This window comes from Phocoena phocoena, chromosome 13 (assembly GCF_963924675.1).
Source record: "Phocoena phocoena chromosome 13, mPhoPho1.1, whole genome shotgun sequence".
NCBI lineage: Eukaryota > Metazoa > Chordata > Mammalia > Artiodactyla > Phocoenidae > Phocoena > Phocoena phocoena.
Genome location: NC_089231.1, coordinates 82,795,264 through 82,822,920, shown reverse-complemented (window position 1 = coordinate 82,822,920; position 27,657 = coordinate 82,795,264). Strand labels below are relative to the sequence as shown.

General features: G+C 57.2%; 1 protein-coding gene across 1 annotated transcript; it reads right to left on the bottom strand.

The window, feature by feature from the left end:
* Positions 1-6,799: 6,799 nt before the first annotated feature.
* On the bottom strand, positions 6,800-27,270 carry SETD1B (SET domain containing 1B, histone lysine methyltransferase). The gene is made up of 16 exons (XM_065890076.1): positions 27,097-27,270; positions 26,741-26,839; positions 25,837-26,107; positions 23,622-23,734; positions 21,167-22,405; positions 16,767-17,594; positions 16,050-16,311; positions 15,626-15,963; positions 15,435-15,540; positions 14,422-14,895; positions 11,801-13,060; positions 10,762-10,928; positions 9,486-9,617; positions 9,280-9,399; positions 9,063-9,200; positions 6,800-6,973 (listed from the first exon to the last, which is right to left on the bottom strand). The coding sequence occupies exons 1-16, from the start codon at positions 27,268-27,270 to the stop codon at positions 6,800-6,802; spliced, it is 5,895 nt and encodes a 1,964-aa protein (XP_065746148.1).
* Between the last annotated feature and the right edge of the window lie 387 nt (positions 27,271-27,657).

Sequence of the window (27,657 nt, the reverse complement as noted above, 5' to 3'; positions counted from 1 at the left end):
GCCGCTCTGGTGCTGACTGACCCACCGAAGCCCCGCCCACCTGCCGGCGCACGGTGGGCCACGCCCCCTCGTCCTGGAACGCGCCCACTCCACAGGCCCTGAACAGCGAGCGAGCCCTCCTTACTGGCCGCTCCCTTTAGACCCCGCCCACCAGCCGCCTTCGGGACCGCCCACACACACAAGACTCCGCCTACCTCCTAACTCGCCCCCTCGGTTGGGCTGTTCAGTCTCCCGCCCTCCGGAATAAAGCGGACTGGGGTCCAAGGCGGTGTCCACGTGTTTGTGCCGGGCTGGAGCAGTGAGGTTCTTTGGCCGCCAGGGGGAGCTCAGGGTGGCAGCACTGTAGGAGACATCCGCGTTAGGGGTTCAGAGGCTGCGGGAGCCGAGGAGGCGCCAGGGGCTAGCGCTGGGCTGAGTAGGACCGCGCAGGTCGCGGGGAGTTCTGGAACCAAGAGGTGCAGAGGGCCTACACGCTAAAGGGAAAGACAGACAATAGCGTTTTGTAGAGTGGTAAATGCTATTAAGAAAATAAAGCGGGTGATGAGCTTGTGTAGAGGTGAAGGTGGGAGGTAGGACTAATGTCGATCGAGGGAAGGCCCCTCTGGGAGGTGACATTTGGGAGCCAGCCATGGGAAAATCTGGGGAAAGAGCATCCCAGGAAGAGGGTACAGCAAGGGTAAAGGCCCTAAGGTGGGACAAAGCTTGGCAGCATCCTGTCTGATGGCGTTCTGATCTCCAAGGATGAGCTGTACCCAACTTTGCTGCCCTGAACCCAAACCTCTGGACTTAGGAGAATGTTAGCCCAGGGACTTTGGGGCATCATCCTCGCTCAGCACCCACGGCACATGGTTCCTGGTGTGAGAGCTGGTAGAAAGGATCTGCGCCCCTCAGCTTCTGCCCTCTACCAGCAGCACGGCAGACACCAGTGCCTACTCCCCCACACCCCCTGTGCAGCTCTACTCCCCCCAACCCTGCTCCAGACGTGGACTCCATTTAGAGAGGCTAGTTCATACTCAAGTGTGAATGACCCTTGCAAAAAAGAGTGACACAGTTGGGAAAGGAGCTACTGGTCCTAAAACAGAAGGAAAATTTTCTTCAAAACTGGAGAAGAGGAGGTGGGGGCAAATAGGATCTCTTCTGCTTCTGATTTTTTCTTCGTTTTCTTTTCTTTTTTTGGCTGCACCGCACAGCCTGTGGGATCTTAGTTCCGATCAGGGATCGAACCCCGGCCCTGGGCAGTGAGAGTGCGAAGCCCTAACCACCGGCCGGCCAGGGAATTCCCTACTTCTGATGCTTGACAACCCTCCCTGGGGAGGAGTCAACTCAGAACTAGAAGCAGGTGGATCTCAGTGTAAGAAAAAAAAATCGGAGTTGGTGTAATGGAAGAATTGGGAGGAATTTTTCCACCCCCCTCAGGTTATAGAAATCAGGGCTTCTAGGATCATGAATTCAGAAATGAAAAGAACAGCAGTGAGAAACCAGAGGGACAACGGCAGGTCCCAGGCCGGTGCTGCTGGCCAAAGATACCCTCCCTCTATTTTCCCATGGTTCATGCAAAGAAGGGAAATTCTGTAACACAGGGGGCTGCAAACTGGTAGCTCACGGGCCAGATCTGGCTCACAGATGTATTTTATTTCGTCTGCCTGATTTTAACAAATTCGAGTCAACCTTTCAGAAGGTCAGGATATTTCACATACAAACTCTACAGTTCTGGTTCCACCTGGGACAACCAGGCAGTTCTGGCCTTGCCTTCCTGTGCAGTAACAACCAGCTGGCACAGGGCAGTAGGTGCCTCTTCAGATGGGGCATGGACAGAGCCGACCCTCATTAGCTGAGCACAGACTAGGGAGCCCCACTACCTGGTCAGCCGCTTGCTAGCTATGTGTGGTCTTGGGCAAGCTACTTGATCTCTCAGTGCCTCGGTTTCCCTTGTCTGTTAAATAAGGATAATACCTCCTAGCGCTACTGTTTTTTGGTTGTTGTTTTTTGTTCGTTTTGTTTGTTTGTGGCTGAGTGGTATGCAGGATCTTAGTTCCCCGACCAGGTATCAAACCCCGGGCTCCCTGCAGTGGAAGCACGGGGTCTTAACCACTGGACCGCCAGGGGAGTCCTGCAGTACGGTGAGTTTGATATCAAAGATGTTTAAAACTGTTGCTGGCACAGCGTCAGTGCTATGTGTTTGCTCTTGTTATTTCTAGAGAGGGGCCTGGATGAGGGGCTCTCGCCCAAGTCTACCCGGCACCTGCCCCTCTCCGGCACAGCCCCGTCTGCTCTGATGCAGACGTCTTGAGTTGAGGCTTTGCTTTGGCCCCCACAGCAGAAGCAGTGAAGAGAGGACTTTCCCTGTGGGACTGAGGGACGGAGGGAGAGGTGGATGCATTTGAATACCGTAGAAGAACCATCAGCCTTGGTAGCTGAGGGAAAGGAGAAGCCCAGGATTTCCAGCCTTTGAGCTTAGGTAACCAGCGGCAGCAGTGGTGGGTGGAGGCGTGGGATAGAAACGCCATTGATCGAGGTGGAAAATACGGCAGCAGGTTGGAGAGGAAAACTAAAGGAAACTCAGATTTGCACGTGTGTTTCTTTGGTGAGCCTTGGGCTGGACGCCCTGGGTTGTCCCTGTGCTGCCCTGCAAGGCTCTGCAGCATTTGCCTCCCCCACTCCCCCACCAGGTCTACCTCTCAGAGCTCATTTCCTTTACTCACGCTTCCCCGTCACTCAGCTGCAGCTACACAGGCCTCCTTGCTGGTCCTCAAATACACCAGGCAGTCTTCTGCCACAGGACCTTTGCACTCACTGTTCCTTCTGCCTGGAATACCTTTCCCCCAGGTCTCCGCAGGCTAACTCCCTATCTCCTTTGACCTGGGTCTCCACAGGGCTGACTCCCTTTTCTCCTTTGAGTTTTGTTCACATGTCAGGTAAGTGGGCTTCCCTGACCACCCTGTTTAAAGTTTCGCCTCTCTCCCACTGACACCCACTTCTCATAGCTATTTTTCTCCTTATCATAGCATTTATTTTTCACGTTTGCCTGACTCACCCACAAGGACACAATCACCGTGAAGACAGGAAGTATGTTTTCTCCACTCCTGTAGCCCCAGTGCCTAGAGGAGTACCTGGCACATAGTAGGTGCTCAATAAATATTGGTTGAATGAATAAGCGAATGGCCAGCAGCTGCCCCTACCTTCTCTTTTCTGGCCCTGCCTGTCAACTCCTTTTCTGTTCCCACGAATCCAACTCTAGTTGTGTCCACCTGTCTGGATGGACAATTCCAAGAAAACAGCCCACCAATAAGACACCTCCCTTGCCTTCATTTCTTTGCTCACAAGTAAGGCTGCAAAGAATGTCCTTGTACAGTATCCTTGCCTGCTCGTGGCTCTCGGGTTCAATTCCTGACAGTGGAACATTTGGGCCAAGAGTTTATGTGCATTTTAAATATTGATCATTAACATGTCATTTTTCCTCCTAAAGGTTGCAGCAACTAATGCCTCCACTAACGGTGCGTGAGTGCCCCTCACCCCGCGCTCACCAACACTGGTATCTGCCACTTGACAGGGGAAGTGGTATCATGGTATAATTTGCGCTTCCTTAGTAAGAAGTGAACTTCTTTTCAGTCACGCTGCTTTTTGCTGAGGTTCTGAGCCTGTCCTTCTCAAAGACAAGTGGACATCTTCTAACAAACTCTCCGTGGGTCCCTCAGTTACCCCACCACTGGATCAGGCAGAGTTGAGACCTATAGGGCACAGAACTTGTGGAATACCCACAACACTGCATACATTTAATTCTTCTCAACTGGTGACTGTTTTACCAGCCCCTTCCCGCCTCACAGACCCGAGTGATGTCCCCTTAGTGTTAATCATTTCTGAGGTACCACCTTTCCAAGATCTTCTATTAATAGAAATAGGATATTTGATCTTGTTTCCTTTAATTGTAGACCATTAGCAGTGTTAGATACCTAAGGCTTTAAGAAGAGTTCTAGAAGGAAAACTTGAAAGCTGTGGAAGGTCTAGTCTGACTATAACTTGTCCCAGTTCAAAGAATCCACCTACAGGCTTAGAGTTTAAGAACAGCTGGTCTTACAGTGCTGTATGTCAATTACAGCTCAATAAAAGTGGAAGAAAAATATATATATGTTTTTAAAAAAGCAGATGGTCTGAATGTACCACACCCCACCTAGCTCCTTCCACCCCTACCCCTGACTACCGGAGCACCCGCTCCTTAGAGAGCAGGGTGTGCCCCCAACAGAAAGAAAGAAGGAGGAGAAGAGAGAGGAGAGCAAGGGAGATGGCGTATCTGTAAGAAAAGTCAGTATATTTATGGTTTGCTTTATAAAAGTTACTATAATACAATGGTACATAGTATTGAATTCACAAAAATATGAACAAATATTTACAGCAAGACACACCCACAACGGAAACACTTCTCTTCAAAACAAGGTACGTACAATGAAAATCTATATGCACAAACATCCCTAAAACTTATGGGTTCTCTTCTTTGCTGGAGGAGGGAGGTGGCGGGGGGCAGGGACAAGAAAAAGAAAAAGCAGAAACCCCCAATTCTTCAAAAGCAGAGGTTTGTTCAATGAAAATGAAGGCATTGAAAGAAAAATGAGTTGACACATTTCTGGCTATTACAAGCCATTTCAGGGGTGGGACAGGGGGGTGGTGGTTCCTGGGGACAGGGAGGGTCCAGGCCCTTGCTCGCCCTTAGGGAAGGCTGGTTGGGCAAGGTGAGGCCAGAGTGAGGGGTGAGGCAGGACCCTGGACCCTGGTTTCCTCACATTACCCCTGCCCCACTTCTTTTAGGGGAGGAGGGGACAGACTGAAGACAGCCCCTTGGGGGCTCCAGAAGTAACTTAAATCAGCCATCTCTACAAACTACACATTTCCTCATGTGAAAAATAAATATTTCCTCAGTTGCACAATGAGGCAGAAAACCGCAAAAGGAAGAGAAGGTTGCCGCTGTGCCCAGGTCCCCCTCCGTGTCTTAATGCCACCGATTTCATGAAGATTGAAACCAGTGGGCATAGTCTCAAACAGAGAGGGCATGGGGTAAAGAAATTGAAAAAAAAAAAAAGAGAAAAACACAACAAAACCACCAACGACAAAAAAAAAAAAGAGAAAAATAACAATTCTTTGTACAGAATTTACATGATAACAAGCTTGACACAAGCTGAGATACCAGAGGCTCCGGGCCTGCATCTGCAGGGTCGGGGCAGCCCCGCCGGGAGCTCTCCCGTCTTGGTGAGGATGACTCCTGGTCACAACAGTCACTTTCCATAAATTATTTACATGCCTTCTTTGCTTTCTGGGGTGCGGGGGGACTTGCTTGTGTGTGTGTGTGTGTGTGTGTGTGTGTGTGTGTGTGGTTTTTTTTTGGAAGTACAAAGAAATAAGCAAAAAAGTCTTCCCACATGTTTCTACAAGAAACAATGTTCCCAAAAAAAAGTCCTTTATGGCAGCCTATGTACAGAAATCTGTTCTGAACTTCAAAAACCTATTTTTTTTCCCCTTTGTTTTGATTTTATACACGCACAAGAAAAAAAAAAAAATCCGTGGAAAGGAACTCTAAAGATGATGCCAAGGGTTAAAAAAAACCAAAAACCTGTCAGACGTAGATCTGAGTTTTAAAATCTTTTCCAAGATTTTCCTTTCTCTGGGAGAAATCAATCTTCTCACTCTGAAAATAAATATGCTCTTGACTTCTTGGGGCGAGGGACTTGCTGGCAGGGTGAGTCAGGCTACAGGCTGGGGGCGAGCGGGTGAAGCTTATAAGCAAACAAAAATACGCCACACGCGCATTCGGTCAGGCATTCAGTCAGACACCCGTAGTGGCGGGACTCGGGACCCGCCTGCCCTGGTGGGAGGTGCTTCTCTCCCCTGGGGGTGAAGGTGAGGGCAAGAGAGGGTAAGTAAACACAACCCTTCCAGCGCCCCCCCAGCCGCCCCCAGCCCCCGCCCCCCCCCCCCCGCTGGCATTTGAATGAGAAAGTAAACACTGAACCCAAGATTTGGGGAGTGGAGTGGTGTGGGGTGGCAGGGAGAGCCCCAGGGGAAATTCCTGCCTGGGACCCGCGTGGCTCCACCAGGGTCTGCTGGGGGAGGGGGGAAGGCACCCCCAGGCTGCTGGGGAAGGAACAGACTGGAGGGGGGTCGGAAAGGGGGGGGGGTCTTCTCACTGAGTCCGCCAGCAGAGAGCGGGCCTTCCGTAGTGTTCTGAGGTCAAAGCCGCCTGGCCCGACCCCCCTCCTCTGCAGCACCTGGCCCGGCGCCCGGGCCCGGAGGGTTCCAGAACGTGGACCGACACACCATCAAACCACGCAGCCCCTGCCTGGGGTCCCCGCTCTCTGATTCTGCCTTCACATTTCAATGGTTAAAGCGTCTTTTCTCATGAAGAGGAAGAAAAGAATGAGAAGACGAAAACAACGTAGCAGCATTCATGGGAAGAGGCTGACCGGGAAGGGAAGGCTGGACAGAGAAGACAGAGAGAAAGAGGTGGAGGAAGGGGAGACGCCGGGGAGGCAGGGGAGTGGGGGGAGACATTTACACCAGAAACCAAAGTCCCGAAAGGAGCATTTCTTTAAAAAAACGAAAGAGACATGGGCTGAGAGACAGAGAAGCCCTTTCCCACTGAGGGGCCGGAGCTGCGGTGGGTCCTGGGGGTAGTGTTGGGGGCGCCAGGCCCTGGCACGGCTGCTGGGTAGAGGGACAGCACCTGAAATGGGGGTGGGAGGTGGGGTCTGGCCCCGGGGCCAGGGGTCCACGCTCGGGCGCCGGGGGCGGCTGACATCCCCAGGCACCGGGCCTAGTTGAGGGTCCCCCGGCAGTTCTCGGAGCCGCAGAGGCAGGGGATCTTGACGTCCTCGATGGGGAACTTGTAGTCGTAGGTGATCTCCTCGTTGACATTGATGTGCTGCTTCGAGTAGATAACGATCTTCTTCTGCGACTCCACGGTGATGACCTTGGCGTAGCAGTTGGGCTGTGGGTGGGATGTGGGGGGAAGGGTGAGCCGACCCACCTGGGACCCCACCCGGGCCCTCCCTGACCGCAGTCCCCCAAACCCAACCGAGCCCCGTGCTCAAGGCCTGATGTACTGGCCCCATGACCCCACTGCCCACTGGCCACCTGCCCTAGGCCTTGGCTCCCCCATCTGGCGGACCAGGGCCCCCTGTCTCTGATATTAAATAAGAATCATGATTGTAATAACAAATTTCGCAGGGAAATATCCAATTTACTTTTATACCGCAGGTGATCCCCAAATTTATGTTTCTAGCCCAGGCCCTACTTCTGAGCTCTAGAGAAGGGGTCAGCAAACTCCGGCCCCCAGCTGCCTGTTCTTGAAAATAAAGTTTTATTGGCACACGCTCATTCATTACATATTGCCTATGGCTACCTTTGTTACAATGGCAGTTAAGTAGTTGCTATGAGATGGTCTGGGCCACACGGCCAAAAGTACTTACTACCTGGTCCTTTACAGAAAAGGCTTGCCTGCCTGCACTCCAGGCCCCCAGATCCAACTAGCTGCTCCATATCCACCTTTTGGCAGCTCAAGGAGACAACTTTGAGTCAGTAAACTCAAACCTAGGGAGTGGCCATTCCACGCACCCAGTCCCCCGAGCATCTGCCCCCCGCCTCCCCTCTAGCAGTGCTGGATCCAGCCCACTACGCCCAGCGGGTTCTGCCTCAAAGGGCCTCTTGATTCTGTCATCACTTGCCTGGACTGCAGCGGCTACCACTGCCTCTCTGAACTTGGAATAACTCCTGACCCAGCTGCCAGGGAAATGTTTCCAAAGGGACAGCAAATCCCGTCACCCCAGGGCAATAGCGGGCTTCGGCTTTTAGAGAAAGTTCTCAGCTCTGCTTACAAGGCTGAGTGACCCAGCCACCACCAACCCCGCCAACCTCATCCTCTCACCCTGCCCTCTGCCCCCTACCTCATCCCACTGCCCCTCAAACAGGTGTTCTCCCTCCCTGCCCCAGGCCTCACCTCACTCACTCATTACCGCACCCGGGTAATTCCCTCTTACCCCTCAGCTCTCACAGGAGACACACAGCACAGCGAAGTCCCTACGGACCCCAGGGTATGATCAAGTCACAGTCGTGCGAGCTGGCACGTACTGAGTGCCCGCTGTATCTGCACAGAAGGCCTGCCCTCGGTAACCCGCTTGGTCCTCCCAACACCCTACGAGGAGGGATTGTTATCATCCCAGTTTTACAGATTAGGAAACTGAAGCACTGAGACATGAAGTAACCTGCCTACAGTCGGTCACTAAGTAGCGATGCCAAGACCTGAACCTACAGCCAGGGGTGCCTGTCCTCCATTTGAAGCTCCCTGTGCTTATATTCACAAGAGGACCACCCTTGTTATCAATGCCCACGTCCACACCCAGACCTGTGCCATGTCAGCCGTCAGTAGCTGAGTGTGACTCTTTAAGCTAATTTAAATTAAACACTCAGTTTTGGGGGCTTCCCTGGTGGCGCAGTGATTGAGAGTCCGCCTGCCGATGCAGGGGACACGGGTTCGTGCCCCACTCCGGGAGGATCCCACATGCCGGGGAGCGGCTGGGCCCGTGAGCCATGGCCGCTGTGCCTGCGCGTCCGGAGCCTGTGCTCCGCAACGGGAGAGGCCACAGCAGTGAGAGGCCCGCGTACCGCAAAAAAAAACAGTTTTTTAGCCACACTAGCCACGTTTCAAGCACTCAACACCACACGTGTATATCAGTGGACAGCAAGGATGCAGAGCACTTCCGTCACTGTCGAAAGTTCTACTGGCCAGCACTGCCCCAGAGGCATCAAAAACGCCCAGCACGGGGAAGGAACTCTGTTAATACCAGCTGTATGGACCACGTCACGGGCACCTCTGGTCTCATTATGCGCATTTTGCAGATGAGAAAACTGAAGCTCAGAGGAGAACGGCTCCTCGGATAAGGCCTCACACCTCCACCTCCCTCCCCGCTATCCTCGTGGGCCCCGAGCTCGGGAAGGAGGCCGCGCCGGTTCCTGTGCCCTCCGGTTGAGGGTCCTCCTGGCACAGCAGCAGGGGCGGCGGCCCCGAGCCGGGCACTCACGTTGCAGCTGTGGTTGATGAAACGCGCGAAGTTGCCGCACTTGGTGGCGTCGATGATGGTGTCGTGGTCCACCCGGAACATGTAGCTGCTACCGATGCCCTCGTCCTCGTAACGTTTCTCCCGCATGTCCGCAATCACCTGGCCAGGAAGAGGCCTCAGTCTGGGCGGGGCTGGCCACAGCCCCACCCCGACACCTGTCCTGGCCGGCAGTGCTTACCTGGCGGATGTTCTGGCCCACGTACTCGATGACCATCTCGTCGGCCGCAATGGGCTCCATGGCGAACAGGCCCCAGTCGTGAATGTGACTCTTGCAGAATTTGAGCTTTTTCTTCCGGAACTGGGGGAGGGAAGGGGATGAGGGTGAGAGCCCTGGTTCTGAATTCTGTGGCCGCCCCGGCCGCCCCAGGTGGGGCCCAGCCTCACCTTGAGCTGGTTGAACTTGAGCAGGTCACTGTCACAGCTGCCAGTGAAGGAGGACAACAGGCGGCGCTGCTCGGAACGCCGCTCCGAGCCGGCCCGTGTGGAGGCGTGAGGCTGCGCTGGGATGCTCATGCCCTGCGAGGATGGGTTCAAGGATGGGGACGGCGGGTGACAGATCAGAGAGGGGTGCGGCCGCCTGGGGGCGCTGGCCACAGGGAACCCGCATCCCCGTCTCATCCTTGGCAACCCCACCGTAAGCTCTGTGGCCCTAGCTTCCCAGCTTCCTTGCTCCGAGAGTCCTAATAGCCACCTCTCCTCTACGGGGTCCTTCCCGTCAGAATCTGAACGTGATCAAGTTCCTCTAATCTTCAACAAGACGACACAGCGTTCTCTTCACTCTTGCCATCGTTTCCCTTCCCAGCTAGATTTGAAAGCATCTCCACTTTTTGGACAGAGATGGTGGGTGTCTGTCTACCTAACACCCCGTGGCTTCATTCAAAATCACGGTTCTTCCCAGCAGCCTCGCATCCCTTCCCTCTCTTGGCCTCCCTCTTCCTCTGTCCCCACCATTGACACCCGGAGCTTCGCTCCCCTCCAGAAGTTCTCCCGGGTCGGCTCACCCCTGCTGTGGCCTTCGGCTAACATTTCCATCCTCACGATGCCCAAATTTAGGTCCCCAGACCAGACGTCCCTCTCCCAAGCTCTCTACTGTACCCATATATCTAACTGTCCTCCAGACCTCACGACCTGGATGCTCCACAAACCCCAAAACTCAAACCATCCCAAAGTGGGGGTCCCACCTTCCTTCTCACCTCAGTGCTTGGCATCCAGCTACGCAGTCCCCAAGGCCGGACCCAGCAGCGTCCCACCCCATTCTGCCTCCTGTAACCAGTCAGGCCCCCAGTCCCATCCATCTGACCTTCTAATGTTCGAATATTCCTGAGAGTCTTCCAAATGCATCTTCTTTTTCCCACACGGCCCCCCATGTCCAACCTACCCAATTTATTTCCTCAATTTCAAGAAGAATGAAGGAAACTTCTGGAAATGCAACTCAACTCTGTTCGTATCCCTGATTAAAACCCTTCGGAGGCTCTCCCCTACCCGCCCCTCACCTCACCTCTCACACTTGAGCACCCAGGGGAGTGGCACGCTCCGTGCTCCATGCAGCAGCCCCTCTGGCTCCACAACCGCTCCCGGTGCCTGACACCCCCTCCAGGAGGGCCCCACCCTCTGCGCAGCCCGGGAGGCTCCGGGGTGTCCAGGCCCCTGATGGCCGTACCTGGGTGTCCGTGGGGGGCTCGTCGGTGCTGGCGCGGCTGCTGTTGAGGTATCTGAGCTTGTCCTTCTTGTCGATGGTGTAGAAGCCCTCGCTGCGGGCACAGCCTGTCACGTGCTCCCGGATGCCGTCGTCCCGTTTCTTCTTCTTAGCTGAAGAGAGGCTGGTGGGTGGGTGTGGGTCAAGGGCCACATGGACATTCTCGGAGAGCTCCTCCCAGTCCTGCCTGGAGACCCGCCCTCCCGGGCCTGGCCTCTCCACCCTCAGACCCATCTGCAGGAGGCCGAGGACGCCCAGCTCCACGGCCCACACCTACACCACTTCCCTGCACCTGCCCACTGGCCATCTCCACCGTGGTCAGAACTCTGACAGGTACCCAGCTGCATGGCCTTGGGTGTTTTTTTTTTTTTTTAAAAAAAAAAAAAAAAAAACCACCTTCTGCCTCAGTTTCCCCATATGCAAATTGGGGATGACGATGCCCCGTGGAATGACTCCAGACGCTTAGCAGAGTTCCTGACACAGAGTAAATAAACTCAATAAACTCATCTGGTACAACAGGGATAAAAGCAGCGCCAACTTCATAGGGTTGTGGTAACAACCGACTGTGGCATGGCATCGTGGCTGAGAACGCAGATTCTGGAGCCAGATTTGCCTGGGTTCAAATCCCTACTCTGCTACTTCATAGCTGTGTGACTTCGGGCAGGTAACTTAACCTCTCTGAGCCTCGGCTTCTTCAGATGTAAAATGGGAATAATAGCAGCCCCTACCTCACTAGGCTGTTGGGAAGATTAAATGAGGCGATGAGAGGGAGCCAGGGAGAGTGAACCTTCTGTCAGCCCCTGCTTCTGTCATGTTGTACAATCACATTGTTACATTTAGCCCCCAGACCTGCCAATTCTGGCACAGAGGGCAGTGTTCAAAAGTGCCAGTGATGACTCTGTACAGAGCCTGGCATGGTGCCGGCATAGACACTGCTCCGTAAGTGACAGTGACGTGCGCTATCCTGGGAGGTGCAGCCCCCCCACACTGCCTGGCAGGATATAGGGATGGTAGACCCAGAGCGTGTCATTGAGCCAGTCCATGCCGTTGTCCTGTTGCAGCAGACGCTCGTAGGTGACACACAGGAAGCGGATGTCCTCCTCGTCGATGCCGCCATTCCAAATGTCATACAGGATGGTCATCTCCTCAAATTCCGAGCGGGGCCGAAAGAGGGGCTGCGGCGGTGAGAGCTCGGGGGAGGCTGAGGCCACTAGGTCCTCGTGGCGCTTCTTCGGTGGCCGGCGCCAGGGCCCCCGCACCTTGGCCAGGTCCATGAACTCCTCGGTGACCTCGTCGCGCCCACGGGGACCCGGAGGGATGGCCTCGGAGGGCCACTGGTTCTCTAGCTCCTTAAAGGGCAGCTTGGTGGGCTCAACAGGTGGTGGAGGTGGGGGCGGAGGAGGCTGGGGGGGCAAGGGTGGGGGGGGAGCCGGGATCCCCGCGTTCCGGAAGTCCAGGGTCACGGTCCGGGGGTCGTGGGTGCTGGGGAAGACAGGGGTCTGTGGCTGGCCTGGCAGAAGCAGGAGGTCCCTGCCCAGGGGGGGCCCTCCTGGCGGCCGGACCAAGGGCCCATCCAAGGAGAGCCCAGCCGGCGGGGATCGCCGGGGCCGGCCCGGCTTCCTCTTGATGGGGGGTGGGCAGGGGGCCAGTGGAGCAGGCAGCAGGGGTGGCAGCTGGGTGGGGGCCCGAGTCTGGGCCCGCAGGACGGGTACGGGCAATGCCAAGGGCAGGGGCAAGGGCAAGGGCAGAGGGAGCGGCAGGCCTGTCTCCAAGAGCACAGGGGAGGCCAGGGGGCCAGACCGGTCATCACGCCGGCCAGCTGGGAGGGGACAGACAGGCAGGAGCAGGGGCCCACCAGGCTCAGGGAAGGTGGGTGTGAAGCTGAAGTCCCGGCCAGGTGTCCTTGGGAGGCCCCCGCTGCTCAAGCCGGGGGATGGGGATGGGTAGGAGAAGGGGCTGCCTGGCAGCTGCGGGGAGCTCAGGGGCAGGCCACTGCTGCCCCCCGACGGCAGGGGCTCCCCACTTGGTGTGGCCGGCACGGCCTCTGCGCTCTGCGACTTGGCCAAGCTGCCACAGAGGCCTGGAGTACGTGGGGGCTGGTCCTCATGGGGAGGCTCCAGAGGGACTGTTGGGAGCGGGAGGTCTGGGGTCTCGGGCTCTGGTGGTGGGCTGGGTGGCCGGGGTGGTCGAGCGGGCGGCAACGGTGGCTGCAGGGGTAAGGAGAGCAGCGCAGGGGGCGCAGGCTCCGCTTCCAGGTTGTTCTCTGCAGAGAGGTGGGCAAAAACCAGACCTTTATTATTTGATTCAGATGTCCCTCAGCGCCCTACTTATGCTGCCCTACTATGCACTTGACACGTCTCTGGGTATGCACTCATACCCTCTGGGTCCCTAGGGGTTCTGTGAGTATACGGACTGTCCTCCTCCAGCTAAGCCACTCAAGGACCGCTCAGCACCCGGCCCAGTGTCAGGCACACAGTAGGTGTCTGATAAATGTTGGTGGGAGTAAATCAAAGATGCAGGAGACATGGTTGTAGCCCTCGACACTGTCTTTAGAACGGTGTTCCTGTGAACCGGGAACATCCCATGGACCAAGAAAATGAGCTCTATCATATAAAATCCAACAAGTCTCTTTGCTGCAGGACTTTTCAGAGCCTTTAAGGTTTTCTCTTAGCATTTATCTCTACTGTCACAGAATACATTTTCTAACTTATCTGCTGTCATCCATCACCCTGCCCCAGAGTGTAAGCCCCAGGTATTTTTGTCTGTTTGGTCCACTGTTGTATTATCAGTTCGTAAAACAGTACTGGGGACGACAATAGAGGCTCAATTAATACGTTTAACAATATTCAAAGACCTGTGGTTCTATAGCCAAATAACACAGAATTAAACAAAATACAACGGGTTTCTTTCCTCAAGGACTATTACCGGTACAAACTAACCACATGTGGCTATGTAAGTTTATACTAATGAAAATGAGACAACGTCACAAATGCTGTTCCACAGTGGCACTCTCCACCTTTCAACTGCTCTTAGCAACACTGTGTCTAGTGGCTACAGTATTGGACAGGACAGAGAGAGAACGTTTCTATCACTGCAGAAAGTTCTACTGGACAGCACGTTTCTATCACTGCAGAAAGTTCCATTGGACAGCGTTGTTAGAGCCTTTAACATGCTTTGTGCAGCTCCACCAAGATGGTGGAGGGGGCAGCGTCCATGGCCTCTTCTCAACTGGCCCAGCACCCCGAGGCCTCCTCTGCTGCTTTCTGTCACTGAAATGACCATACACACCTGCACCCACACCCCCTCTTCTGGGAGCATCTCGTGGGACTAATTAAAGGTCCAAGGACTAAACCCCAGGGAAATACTGACAGAGGAATGGTGACAGCAGCAGACCCCTCTGGGATCTAACAGGTGCCAGGCTCCATGCTGGCACATCATAAGCCATCTCACTCTGCCCTCCCATATGACCTCACGGGGGAAGCACAATCCACGGATCCCATTTTACAGATGAGGAAACTGACTAGTTAAGGTGAAGTGATTAGTATAAAGGAGGCTGGGCTCATTCTCATGGTGAGGACATCCTGCTTCCATGCCCACCGCCCTCCCAGGGGCTGCAAGTGTTACCTGGGGTGGGCTCCGGGGATGGCAGGGGCCGGGCCTCCATCTCTCCAGCAGGGGGCTCTGGAGACAGCAACCTGGCCCCTTCCTGGTTCAGGCCTGGCTCGTCGGGGGGCTCCTTGCAGCCAGCCAGCTCCTCGACACCCACAGGCAAGGGAGGCTCTTCCAGTATTGGGGTCCGTGCCTCGGAGGCTTCGTCCTCAGCCTCGATGTCCACCTCCTCTTCTGGGACCAGTGACTCCGTCGCGGATGCTCCTGTGGCCACGTCCTCAAAGTCCTCGTCAGGGGCAGCGGGAGCCACGTTTTCTTCTGCAGCTGCCTCCTCCCCTTCCGCCTCATCTTCCTCCCCTGCTGCCAGTTCTTCTTCATCTTCGGAAGGTGACGAGGAGGACCCGGAGCTTGATTCGAAGTCAGAAGTCTCAGAGCTCTCACTGGAGGACTCAGCTCCAGCCTTGGAGGTGGCGATGCTCACTGTCTCCTCTGGGCGGGGGACACAGGCAGGGGCGCTGTCATTATCTGCTGTGCTCCAGCCAGGTACTTCACCAAACGTCTCACAACTGGCGGCACCGGGCTGAACATAGCCCTCAGGTGTGTGTGTGTGTGTGTGCGCGCGCGTGCGTGCGTGCGTGTGTCGGTACTAACTAGTCATCACGTTTTTTTAAACTGAGGTGAAATCCACATAACATAAAACTAACCGTCTTAAAGTAAACGATACAGTGGTATTCAGTATATTCACAATGTGGATAACTAGCCCTTGTCTAGAAGAAGCCCGTTCCCTTTAGCGATCACCCGTCTATCCACCGTCCCCTAACCCCAGAGACCACTAGTCTGCCTTCTGTCTCTATGGATTGACCCCTTCTGGACACTTCACGAGAAAGGAATCATAGGGCATGCCCTGTTTGTGCTTTACTGAGTTCACACTTCAAAGTCAAGAGATCTGCCCCCAGAGTATAGCTGACTATTGCACGGGCTCTGCGCTCTGCAGAGGGACCCCGGGCTGGGCCGGGAGCCCCGCTCACCTCCATCTGAGTCCCCTTCTTCCTTCTCACTCATCTCCGACAGGGCTGCATCCTCGTCGTCATTCTCAGACTCGTCCCTGTCGTCACTGTCTTCGTCATCGTCATCCTGGGGGGGAGGGACGGAGGAAAGGTGAGCCGAAGGGCCCCATCCCCTGGCCCAGCACCCCAGGCCTCCCCAGCCCGAACGGTACCTTATCGGACAGGGATGAGGTCGAGGAGGAGGAGATCTGGCTCCTGGGGCCTTCCTCCTCCTCCCCCTCCTCCTCCTCCCCCTCCCCCTCCTCCTCCGCGCTTTCTCGCTCCTCCTTGTCGGAGGCTGAGGATGAGGGCGAGGTTGTCGAGGACTCCGAGGACGAGGACGCCGACGACGATGAGGACACCGACAGCGACTCCTTCTCGTCCTCCTCCCCGCCACTGTCCAGCTCCAGGGGCCGGGCTGGCCGCCGCCGCACACCCACGCCCTTGGGGTCCCGCTTGGCGAGCTCACAGGGGGCATCCGCCATGTCGCGGTCCCGCTCCCGCTCAGACTCTGTGGGGAAGGAGGGCTGTCAGAGCTGGGCCAGGGGCGCGGGAGAGGAGGAGACCCCAGCACCCGGTGAGCGGAGGGGCGCAAACCTTCATCCTCCTCATCCACGGAGGCTGAGGGTCGCAACCGCTTCTGGTCGCCAGACGAGGCGGTGTCCGGCGGCTCTTTCCTCTTGACCTTGAAGGAGGGTAGGCGGATGGCCCCGCGCAGCCCAATGCTCAGGCCCAGGCCCTCGTAGCCCAGGCCCTCGCCCTTGCCCCACGACTCCAGCAGGCAGGAGGCGATGCGGTCCTTGGGCTTCGGCCTGTCCTCGTCCTTGTGCTCACCGGACTTCACCGGGGTCAGCGAGGCCTGGGGTGCAAGAGAGGAGGGGGAGGTCACCATGGTTACGGCGCTGCCACCAGCCCTGTCCCCTGAGCAGCCTGCCGTCCTCTCAACAGTGACAGCCACGTGGTAACTGGGCACTTCCTTTCCTGGAACCTACCTCATTCTGTGCCGACTACTCAGGACGCCCCCAGGGCCCCACTCTGCCTCCCTGACCCTCGGCTTCCTCACCTGCAAAGCGGCTACTACGGCTGCCCGCACCGGAGCAGGGGCCCTCGCGCTTTGGAGGTTGGAACCCAAAAGGAACGCATTGTAAGTACACACCTGTGTCATCGACACACCGGCTTCACAAAATAACACTCACACTATCCTGCTTTGGGGGTCTGGGTGGCGGTGTTTCCAGTACGTGCCTGGGGAGGAGAGAGGCTGCCTGGCCGGGTCTCTGCCGCCCACCCCCCTGCAGGGCCGCGCCGCCCACCCACCTTGGCCATCCGCTCCTTCTTGTCCCACCACTCGTCGAAGGCCCGGAAGGCCACCACCTCCACCATCTTGCGGTTCAGGTCCCGCTTCATGATGGCCTTGAGCTCTTTGAGCACCACCAGCAGGACACCGTCCACCGTGGCCTTGTGCGGGTCCTCCTGGCGTGGCACGTAGCCTGGTGGCGGCACTGACGGGTCAAACTTGGGCAGGGGTGGCCAGGGCTGCCCGCGGCCGGGGCCAGTGTTGCTAAGGGAGAAGGGGCCCCGGTAGGGCGGCAGGTTGACGAACTGCAGCCCGGCGGAGGCGGCTGCGGCTGCGGCGGCCATGAAGGGCGGGTAGGGGCAAGCGCCCTGGCCCGTCATCAGACGGCTCAGCATTTGCGTTTGCATCTGGAAGGACATGGGCATGCCGCCCCACTGGCCGCCCAGCACATGGCTCATGTCCACCTGCATCACGGGAAACAGCCCCGGTGGGAAGGGTGGCAGCGGCGGCAGAATGGGCGGGGGTGGGACACCGGGCGGTGGTGCTGGCAGCGGTGGCGGGGGCACTGTCACAGCGGGGTGGGCTGGGGGCGGTGGGGGCGGTGGCGGGGGCAGAGGAGGGGGCATGGGGAAGCCAGGCTGGGGCGGGGGGGGCGGCGGGGGCGGGGGCAGTGGTGGGAAGCCAGGGGGCGGGGGCAACGGCAAGGTCGGGGCCAGCACAGAGGGAGCTGCCACAGCCCCCGTCCCGGGGGTCACCACCATGGGCTTGGGGCAGTCAGCGCTGGTGATGGGGGCCGAGGGCATCTCATCATCTGAGATCTCCATGTCCTCCCCCGAGGACTGCTGCCCCTGCAGGGAGAGCAAGGAGAGAGAGGTGAGGGTGAGCCCGGGTGGCCCAGCAGGCTCCCAGATCCCCCTGCTGAACACCCGCAGGTCAGAGAAGCAGCTTTCTACAAGACAGAGAGAGCAACGTGGCTTCTGCAGCTCTGATCCTGGTCCCCTCCCTTGCTAGCCACGTGGCCTCAAGCAAGTCGTTTAATCTCTCTAAGCCTCAGTCTCCCCATCTGCATGATGAGCACCACAGCACCTGCGTCATGGGGTTATCATGCAGATTCACTCATTCATTCATTCAACAAACATTTGCTCAGCACCTGCTGTGTAGCAGGCACTGTTCCAGGTGCTAGGAACACAGTGGTGAACAAGACAGACGAAATTATTGCTGTCTTGGAGCTGAACTTCTGGAGGGACAAGGCAAAGGATAACTAGGAGGAATGTGAAATATATAGTCCTTCATGGAGAAAAAGAAAGCCGGGAAGGGGAGTGAGGTGTGAAGAGGGAAAAAGATTCTGTTTCAATTTGAGAGACTGTTTCAATTTGCATTCAGAGAAGATAATACTAATAGTTAAAACTTCTCTAGCCTTTTCTACAGGCCAGGCACCTTTCTAAGCACTTTACGTACCTTAACTCAGTTAATCCTCAGAACAACCCTGTAAAGTAGGTCTGTTATCACCAGTTTTAGTGATGAGGAAGTTGGAACACTTGAGAGCTTAAGAACTTGCCCAGGCCACACAACCACTAAGAGATGGAGCCCGGATTTGAACCAGGAAGTGGCTCACTAGCCTTTGTTCCCAGTTGGCCTGTAGTCTTCACTGTGGCAGAGAGGGCCTGGCAGAGAAGGTGACACGAGCAGCGGGGGCATTTAGCAGTAGTAAGGGTGCACGAATAGGAGGTATGTCTTTACATTTTTCCTTAGTTACTCTTTTCATATAGTCTTAGTACGGGCCGCGGTGGGGCTAAGTGTTGTCAGCACATAATATCTCGTATTTCTCATCTGCACCCTAACCTCACAACATAGGGCTCTAGTCCAATCCCTTTTGACAGGTGAGGAAACACACTCAGAGAGCTATACATAAATCACTGGCCCAAGAGGCCCAGCCAGTCAGAAAGAGAGCTGGGATGCGAGCCCAGGGTGCCTGCTGAGCGAGGCATCAGGGGGCTGTTGTGGGAATCCAGGACCGTGGCACCACGTGAATGGGAGGAGTCGAGCAAGACCTGGCTGTGAAACGGGAAAGGACTTCTTTTCATTCAGACATGGGGCTTTGGGGAGGTGGATGCAGAGGCCTGGAACTGGAGGGGGGCACGGGGTCCACAAGGTAGAGGTGGAGCAAGAAGGCAAAGCAGGGGTAGGGCGAGGAGAGATGGGCTACCCCCAGGCTCTTGTGTCAGGACCCGAGGCGAGAAGGGGGCTCAGGCCCTGGCCTGGATGAACGTGGTTGGGAAGACAGAGCCTTTGTAGGTTGCCAGGGAGTGCATTTGAAGGCTGAGGGGGCAGGGTCTGTGCAGGCTGTAAGGTCAGAGGTCAGACGTACAGGTGAGGGAGGCTTCAAAGGGAAATGGGGGGCAGGGGAGAGAGAAGAGGAAAAGCAAACCTAAGGCAGCAGAAGAAAGCCCTCGCTTTTGCTCTGTCCCCTCTACAGACACACACACTCTGCCTCTCAGGGTCCCACACACATGCTGAGGGAGGCACTGGCAGGCTCAGCCTGATACTCAGGGACAGCGCCAGATCAGTCCTGGACAGCGCCCAGCAAGGCAGGCGCAGCACGCATAGGGTTAACGCCGCCACGGCTGCCAGCCAATCACAAGGAGACCCTGATCCAGCCCAGCCCGCGGCCCTGCCCCTCCCTCCGCCCCTCCCGCGTCCGGGGTGGGGGGGGGGCAGAGAACCGGCGGGAACTGGCTGCTGAATGGTCGGCATCAGCTCCAGCGGTGCCTGGAGCTTCCCAGGTGGCACCTCACTTAAACCGAGATTACTGTGAGGCAGCTACTCTCACTATCCCATTTCACAGATGACGAAACTGAGACTCAGGCAGGGAAAGTAACTTCCCTAAGGCCACATGACCAGTAAGTGACAGGGGTGGGGCTCAAGACTTAAGGACTGGAGCCGGAACTTTTAACTATCAGCCTCTGTGAAGAAAGGGAGTGTCCCCCTGTGCTGCTCTCCCATGTGGTCAGCCTAGGCTGGGATTCCCTCGGGTTCAGGCCGGAGGAACCCGGGAGCTGCTCTCCCGACTGTCAGCAGGGGGCTCCCGAGGGCCATCTTGGAGGTTATCAGTACTCCCGGGCTTCCCTGGGCTGATGTCCCGGGGCATCCCCGACCCCAGCTCTCTGGGCCTCAGTCTCCCCTTTCCTACAGTGACACCGTGGGAAAGCCCATTCCCTCTGGCTCCTCTGGGCTTCCCGGCCCTGGATCAGCCAGTGAGCATGGTTAAATAAACATCCCCTAACCTCCGGCAGGAGAGGGAGGGAAGAAGGGAGGATGGCAGCAGGGCCAGCAGCCCCCCCACCTCTGCACACCTGTCAGCTCTCCCTGCCTGAACCCCTTAGCGCCAGAAACCACTTCCCCAGAACAGCCTGGAGGCCCCCAGGAGCCCCAGCCACCTGCAATCCCCTCCCAGGCAAGCCAAGTTCCTCTCTGTTCTTCCCTGAGGCGGCCACATCGGCCTAATCAAAGGACTCGGGGAGGAGGGACCCTCCTCCCTACCGCCTACGGGGTCGGGGGGGGCCACAGAGCTGTGTCTGAGCTCCTGCTGTTCATGCCTGCCAGGCCAGGAGGGCCAGGGCAGGTGCCTGGACCAGGAGGGGGGAGGAGCAGAGCCAAGGAAGATGATGGAATCCTCCCCCAAGGGAATGTGGCATGCAGCAGCACCCACCCCAACCCTCAGGCTGCAGTGAGACCCCAGAGGAGGATCTCTGGGTGGGCAGAGGGTGGGGGGTGGTCAACTCAGCCCGGTTCTGGCTGTGGCCCTCCCCCTGGGCTAGCCCTTAACTCCTTCAGTCCTGGACGCAGGGGGAGAGGGAGGAGGAACATTTCAATGTTCTCCCTGCCCACCACGGTTTCCCATCTCTTCAGAGGGCACCAGGTTCTAGGAGACAGTGCTCCAGAGCTGCCACCTGACCTAGCTCAGCAGAACACCCTGACTGATCCCTCTTCCCAAATCTGCCTGAGTGTCAGGACCCAGCCTCCCAACAGAGAAGGAGGCCCCAAACATTCACCACAGTCCACCTCTCTGGGATCTCAGCAAACTCCAACCAAAGAAGATCAAGTCAGAATTTATCCCCAGAAAAAGGTCTTGACTTCCCATACCTAGCAAGGAGAGCAACAGATCTAGGTCATGTTTCCCTTTTCACCAAAGCTGCTAGGGAGCTCAGAGCAAACCAGCTGCTCAGTCATAGCCCCTGGTGCTTTTCGTATCCTCTTTTCATTCTCTTTTTATTTGTGATCTGTTATTTTGGCTGCCCTAGTCCTGCTGCTTCTGTGTCTTAGCTAGTTATCCGACGGGGAGAATGTTTCAAGGAGGAAAGAGGGAGCCACAAGACAGACAAAACCAATCCCAGACAGAGATGGACAGACACCATGGTACCTCATCCATCTTCTCTGAGGTGGGGGTCCTGTCTCCAGCCAGGTCCAAGGCCACCTCAGTTGTCTGACCCAGAAGACCGGTAGGGTCTGGGGGTCCTGGCTCGGGTGGGGGCCGGGGCCCCAGGCCCAGGTCAAGCTCATCATCCTCATCCGAGTCAGGCAGTGGTGTGGGACTGATGTCCTCCAGGCCGGTGCTGGATGGGCGTGAGGAGGGTGGTGTGGGGCCTCGAAAGCCAGGCTGAGAGTTAGCGCCAAAGGGGGCCAGTGGGGAGAGCTGGGAGGAGGAGGAGGAGATAGGGCTGCCCTCCATCTGCAGCTCGGTGTCTGAGTCCTGCTCCCGAAGGAAGGGCAGCTTGGTGCGCTGCTCCTTCAGCAGCATCTCGATCCGTGAGTCCAGGCTGTCGTGGGGCTTCTCGGGCCCTGCAGGCGACGACTCCAGCGTGGGCGTACCAGGACTGTCACAGGGCTCAGGGCTCCAGCCGAAGGTCGGCCGGCCGCCCAGCTCCATGCTGTTGGCATCAGGGGGCGGGGGTCCAGGTGGCGTGCCTGGCTTCTCCTTTGTCAGGGGCTCAGTGGGCGGCAGGGGCGGGGGCACAGGTACTCTCCGGAACTCCCCACTGTCACGGGCCCCAAAGGGGGTTGCGGCAGCGGGCTCCTCAGGGGGCGGGGGGAAAGGGGGTACAGGAGTCTGATATGGAGAGAAAGCTGATTTGAATGTGACTCCAGGAGCGGAGGCTGCTTGGGTAGGCGGTGGAGTGTGGGCAAACGTGGCTGAATCCTGTGGCTGGGCCTTGAATGGAGGGCCACTGCCGCCCCCACTGCTGCTGACTGCCCCGAATGGGAGGTCCACGGAGCCCCTGAAGGTGGCTGTGGCCCCTGCCACTGCGGTGACTGCAGAAGAGTTGTGGACATAATGATGCTCGTGGCGGCGGTTGTAGGCGTCCGTGAACTTGCTCTCGTGGCGCCGAGCCTTGAAGGTCGCTGTGGGGTCCTGGCTGAAGAGGTAGGAGGGCGTGGGCTGGCGGCTGGAGTAGCTGGAGTCCTGCGAGAAGGGGGTGCCCAGGCGCGGCGTGAGTGGTGTGCCCTGTCCGTAGGAGTTGGGCGTGTCCAAGCGGCAGCTGGAATAAGCAGTGTCCTGGGAGAAGGGTGTCCCACCACTATTGGGGGTGACAGAGGATGAGCCAGAGCCACAGCCTGCAGACAGGCCACCATCTTTGAGGCGCTTCAGGGCATCTGACAGCTTGAGAGAGAGAGAGAGAGAGACAGAGATAGGTCTGAGATCACTGGGGGGAAAACGTGCAATAGAATGGGACTGTTTTCCCCTCTCACTCCAGCTACCGGGGAGCTCGGAGCCAAACTGGTCACTCTAGAGCTGCAGCGTAGTGAACGGAAGCAGCGGCGGCAGGGGGAAGGGGGGAGATTAAAGAGGAGTGTCTGGATGGTCCTCACCTTCTCTAATCTTGGGGTAGCCAATTATCCTCAGAGAACCTTGAGGGTTTTTCCTAATCCCTAAAGCAGAGTAAAGATAAGACCCTGACATCTTGGTTTGAACTGGGATTTCCTTCCTGCCCCAGGCTGTCAGATATCAAAGACCTTCCAGGTAGAGATAGCAGACGATGGTCTTGGAAGTGAGGGGGTGGCCAAGGGCCTTGTCCCTCCAACCTCTTGATGTTTTAGGGTTTAAATAGTGTAACACGTAGGGCTTCCCTGGTGGCACAGTGGTTGAGAGTCCGCCTGCCGATGCAGGGGACACGGGTTCGTGCCCCGGTCCCGGAGGATCCCACATGCCGCAGAGTGGCTGGGCCCGTGAGCCATGGCCGCTGAGCATGCGCGTCTGGAGCCTGTGCTCCACAACGAGAGAGGCCACAACGGTGAGAGGCCCGCATACCAGAAAAAAAAAAAAAAATAGTGTAACACGTAAAGTGCCTGATAAACAGCTGACCAGCAAGTAAGCAAAGACTGTTCACTCTGGAAAAGCTATTCCAGAGGGTGGCTGGGTTGATGCTGGGGTAGGAGCTGGGATGAGAACTTCCCCATGAGATGGTGGTCCAGGTGAGGTCCTGGGAGGCGGTGGGTGGCGAAGGAATCCATCTTGCTCTGGAAGGAGGGACTTGAACTCGGCTTTCTGGGGGCAGGGGTAGAGGGGTGCACGGGACACCAGAGACTAGGACCCTGGACACAGCAGTGTTTCAGCATTAACGTGGAAAGCACATGGACTCTGGATCTCTGGGATGGGAATCCCAGTGTGTGCAGAGAGAGGGCTAGGGGCCGTGCCAGAGGACAGCTTTGGCAAACAGGGCTTTCAGACCCCCTGCTGGAAGCCTTGGTGGGCACAGCCAGGCTCCTTTCCTGGTGTCTGACACTGGAGATGGTGAAGTGGGGTGGGGGCCAGCCACATCCAGGGAGCTGGTGATGGGGTGAGGAGGCGGGGAAAGGACTGACAGCCATAAACCCACCTGCAGGGTCTCATTCACGATTGGAGAGACAGCATCCAGCTCGCCCACTGGGAGGGTTTGGGGTGTGTATCGGCCCGTGACCAACAGTTCGTAGAACCGCATGCGGGTTTCCCCTGTGGAAAAGGCAAGGGAGGAAGGACTCAGTGAGGCTCCAGGATGGGGCAGCCCGCACAGGTGGGCATCCTTGTGGGGCCCCTGTGCCTGGGACCCCAAGCCTAGGGAAGCTAAGTGACCCGGACCAAGTTCCCACTGCTCTCTCTTTGTACCTCACTCAGGAGTCCTATCACCTCACTCCGGAGTCCGATCTGTTCAATGAAGCTCCTAAACTGTATGATTTTTCTGATCCTGAGATTCAGAATTTAATGCCTCGTGGCGCTGGGACTCCCCCAAATACAGAAATGCCAGCCCCAACACAAAGCCCCTTCCTGTCACCTGGGCCATGCCACCCAAAGAAAGGGGTAATCCCCATCCTCTCACCTTCCCACTTAACATCCAGGGCCTTGTAGCAAGTGAAGAGGAAACCCAGTGACACAGGAGTGACAGTTTTGTTGTTAACTCTCTCAGGTGACTGTCAGAGTTTGTAAAATGCACTCTAGTACTGCGTTACTGTGAACTCCACAAGGTCCTCCCCCGGCCCACTGAGCCACTCTGGTAACCCTCCACCCCAGCCCCACCCCCTGGCAGAAAGAGGCCTCTATAGACCAGGGGGCCAGATTATCTATATTTATAGAGCCCTCTGAGGCAGCTGCTTACATATGCAAAGGAGACGCATTCCTTGAGCTACTCTTTACCGGTCTCTTTCTTGAAATACAAACTTGGTGGCAGTCTCTAAGGGCCTTTTCTTTTTTCTTTTTTTTTGCAGAAATGAAATTTTGGTGAGGGCTGACTACTCCTTAAAATGGGCATGTGATGGGGGAGGGGCTCTACATTTGATTCTCAGGGAGAGGTCAGCCTGCAACCACCCAAGGGGTCTCCCCAACAGAGACTTGAGAAACTAGAGAAGGGGGGTGAAGGGCGCTGTGACTGGAACAGGAACCTGGCTTGTGCCCTGAGGAACCTCAGAATTAGGCACAGGTTTGGCAAGAGTTTATAGGATAACTGTGCCCACCCAGAAGCAGTATCCCTCCGCATCCCCAAGCAAGGTCTTAGAGACAGTCAATATGTGCTCATTATTAAAGGCGAAAAAGAAAGGTTTACATTTTCCAGTCTTGGGTTTGGTGTGCCCGAGTTGCCCCTAAACCCCGTGCTCACGAAACCCTTGGAAGCCACTCACCTAAACCCTCCCATGCAGGGTCTCCCAGGGGACGTCCCAGGGGCTCTGGACCCAACAGTCCCTGCCCAGTCACAGGGCTGGCTGGGCCTCAGAGCACCGGGCACTTTCTTCTGTATTCGTACGAGCTTCTCTAGAGAGGTCACAGGCAAACTTTAGGGGATGCCCTAGAGTCCTGCCAGCCCCCCAGCCAGCACGGAGGAGAAGCCTCCCAGGACCCTGAGGGTGGGCGGTATGGCTTCCCCAGCCCGGCTCTCCCAGCAGCCGCTCAGAGGCTCAGTGAGCACAGAGCGGGATTCCGCTGCTTGGGAGGTGGTGCTGTCTCTTTAAGAGAGAGGAGGGAAGACAGTGTCAACCCTAGAGCACCAGGAGCAGCCCGCCCAGCTCCAAAGGGAGCATTATCAATGAAACCACACTCTGGGCCCAGATTGGTTCCCACTTCCAAGGGGAAGGGGCGGCCTGTGGGGGAGGGGCACTCCAGATCCCTGGAGGACTCTCTTTTTAGTGGAGGGACGTACTCTTTGGGTATTTAAAGGCGTTCTAGTGGCTCTCCGTCAGCGCCCCCACCACAAATAAACGAACCCTGCTTTCTCTCCTAACACAGACGGCAACACTGGGGACTGCCTAAACCCAGGCCACCAGGGCTCCGCGCGGGGCCCGAGGGGGTGTCAGCGGTGGGGAAGCCTCCGGGTGGTCCCTTGGGGTTCAGTGGCCAAGGACCGGCACATTTGGTAAATTACAGCTTGTCTCCTAGCAACAGACAACACATTTAGCTCCACGTGACTCTACCCTCAGGAGGGGGCAAAAGGAAAGGTTGTAGGGGGCACCTAAGGAAGAGTGAGGGGCTCCCCAACACTGCAAGAGGGGCTCTGGGAGAGGAGGGGGTCACACTGACAGGTCCTGTGGCTCCTCCGCGATGGCTGTCCTGAGCGGGCCTCCACTCACCTTTGGTGTCCAGCTCCACGTGGATGATATTGCCCATGACCGAAGTGCTGTGCAAGTGCTGAACCGCCTCCTTGGCTCCCCTGACCGTGGCAAAGACCACTTTGGCGATGCCCAAGTGCTTCTTGGTCTTGGGATTGTACAAAATCTCCACCTCCTCCACCTCCCCATACTTCTTGCACATGTCCCTCAGGAAGTTTTCACGGATGTTATCATTCAGCTTGGCAAATGTCACCTGCTTCGGAGGCACCGGGCCCACATAGAACTCATCGATCTGGCAGGGGACGAGGGGGAAGGGAGGTTGAGAACACTGAAACCGAATGGAAAACACAAAATTCCCCACTCGCCCGCCCTTTGAAAACAATGAAAGGTAAAAAATAAAAAATTTTTTTTTGGAAAAAAAAATGCACGCGGGCGGGCCCGGGAAGCGGAGGATTAAATCGTTTGGAACGTGGAAGTCCTCTGGGTTCGAAAGGAAAGGGGAAAAAGAAACAGTTTCTCTTTCCCCACCCCCTACTCTATCTTCCTCTCCCTGCTGCCAGCGCAGGGGCGACCCCTTGGGCTAGGAAGTTGTACCCCTAAAGCCACAAGACTGGGAAGGGGGGCGGGTCCCAGGGCCGAGCCCTTGCGCTGGCAGGAGCCAGGTGGGGACCCGGAGCCCCCAGCTGGGCGGGCAGGATACTGTATCAGCGCCTTGATTACAGTTTCACCGAGTGTTATTCTGTTTACAGTAGCCGAGAGGGGACACCCCTCTCTTTGCCATCTCCCCCTCCCCGCCAAAACTTCCCAGGCCCCGCACGGCGGGAACTCAGAATCCGGCTGGGCTTGGTCAAGACTGGCGTTATTTTCGAATTCGGGGCTTGGGGAGGGGGGGGAAGGGGCGCAGGGCAGGGGGGAGGGGCCCTACTTTGAATTTGGGCACCGACAGTTCCAGCTCCTTGTTTTTGGTCCAGATCCCGACGACCCGGGGATCTTCGACAATTTCCACCGGGCGGTTGCTGGACATCTGTGGGGAGGAAGCGGTGGGGGGGGGGGGATGGAATGGGTGGCCTGGTCCAACTCCCCAGGGACAGGGGCAAGCCCCCCCCCCCCCCCCGCCCTTCTCCAGGCACTTGTCAAACTCCAGAACTGCGGACCCGGCTGACAGTTGGCCGGGTGGTCAGGAGGGGGGTCCCCGGGCCGATCGGACCCTTCCGCCCCCACCCTCCTCGCCACGGCTCGGAGGGTGGGTGCGGGCGGCGGGGAGGCGCGCCGGCTACTCACCGCCAGGCTGAAATGCTGCCCATCGTAGCGGTACAGTTTATGATGCCCCTTTTTCAAAGCCGGGTCAATCATCAACTTGTAACTTCTCCAATGGTGGTTCCTCCTCTCGCCCGAAGGGCCGGGCTGCGGCGGGGGCTGCTGGTGGTGGTGGTGGGGGGGGTGACTGTTCTCCATGCCGTTAACCCAACCTGAAAACGAGCAAGTTGTTGTCGTCTCCGCCGCGGTGGCGGCGGCGGCCGCTTCTACACACACGCGAAGGAATCAAATCGTCCAGCCCCCACCCCCTCCCACCCTACCAGCGCGCCCCAAAAGGAGCTGTCTCGCTGGCTCCCCCCAAAATAAGAATGGAGCGAGAGAATAACCCTTCCGGAGAATTAGGCGCCCGCCCGCTCGGCCACCATCTCGGGGCGGCTGCGAGGGGCTCCCGGGGGCCCCTGGTGCAGACTGGCGGGGCCCGGGGCACCCGGAGGACCCGGGCTCCGGCCCATGGTACCCGCCCGGCCGCCCGGCGTGGCGCTAGCTTGCTCGCTCCGCCCGGCTCGGGCGCGGGGCTCGCGGCAG

What these genes read in the sequence shown, in the direction of transcription:
- SETD1B (XM_065890076.1), bottom strand. Translation starts at nt 27,270, where the DNA reads ATGGAGAACAGTCACCCCCCCCACCACCACCACCAGCAGCCCCCGCCG. An exon ending in TGTCGGTGCCCAAATTCAAA is followed by an intron (nt 26,108 to 26,740) that starts GTAGGGCCCCTC and finishes GTCCCCTGCCAG; the next exon opens with ATCGATGAGTTCTATGTGGG. An exon ending in CGTGGATGAGGAGGATGAAG is followed by an intron (nt 15,964 to 16,049) that starts GTTTGCGCCCCT and finishes CCTTCCCCACAG; the next exon opens with AGTCTGAGCGGGAGCGGGAC.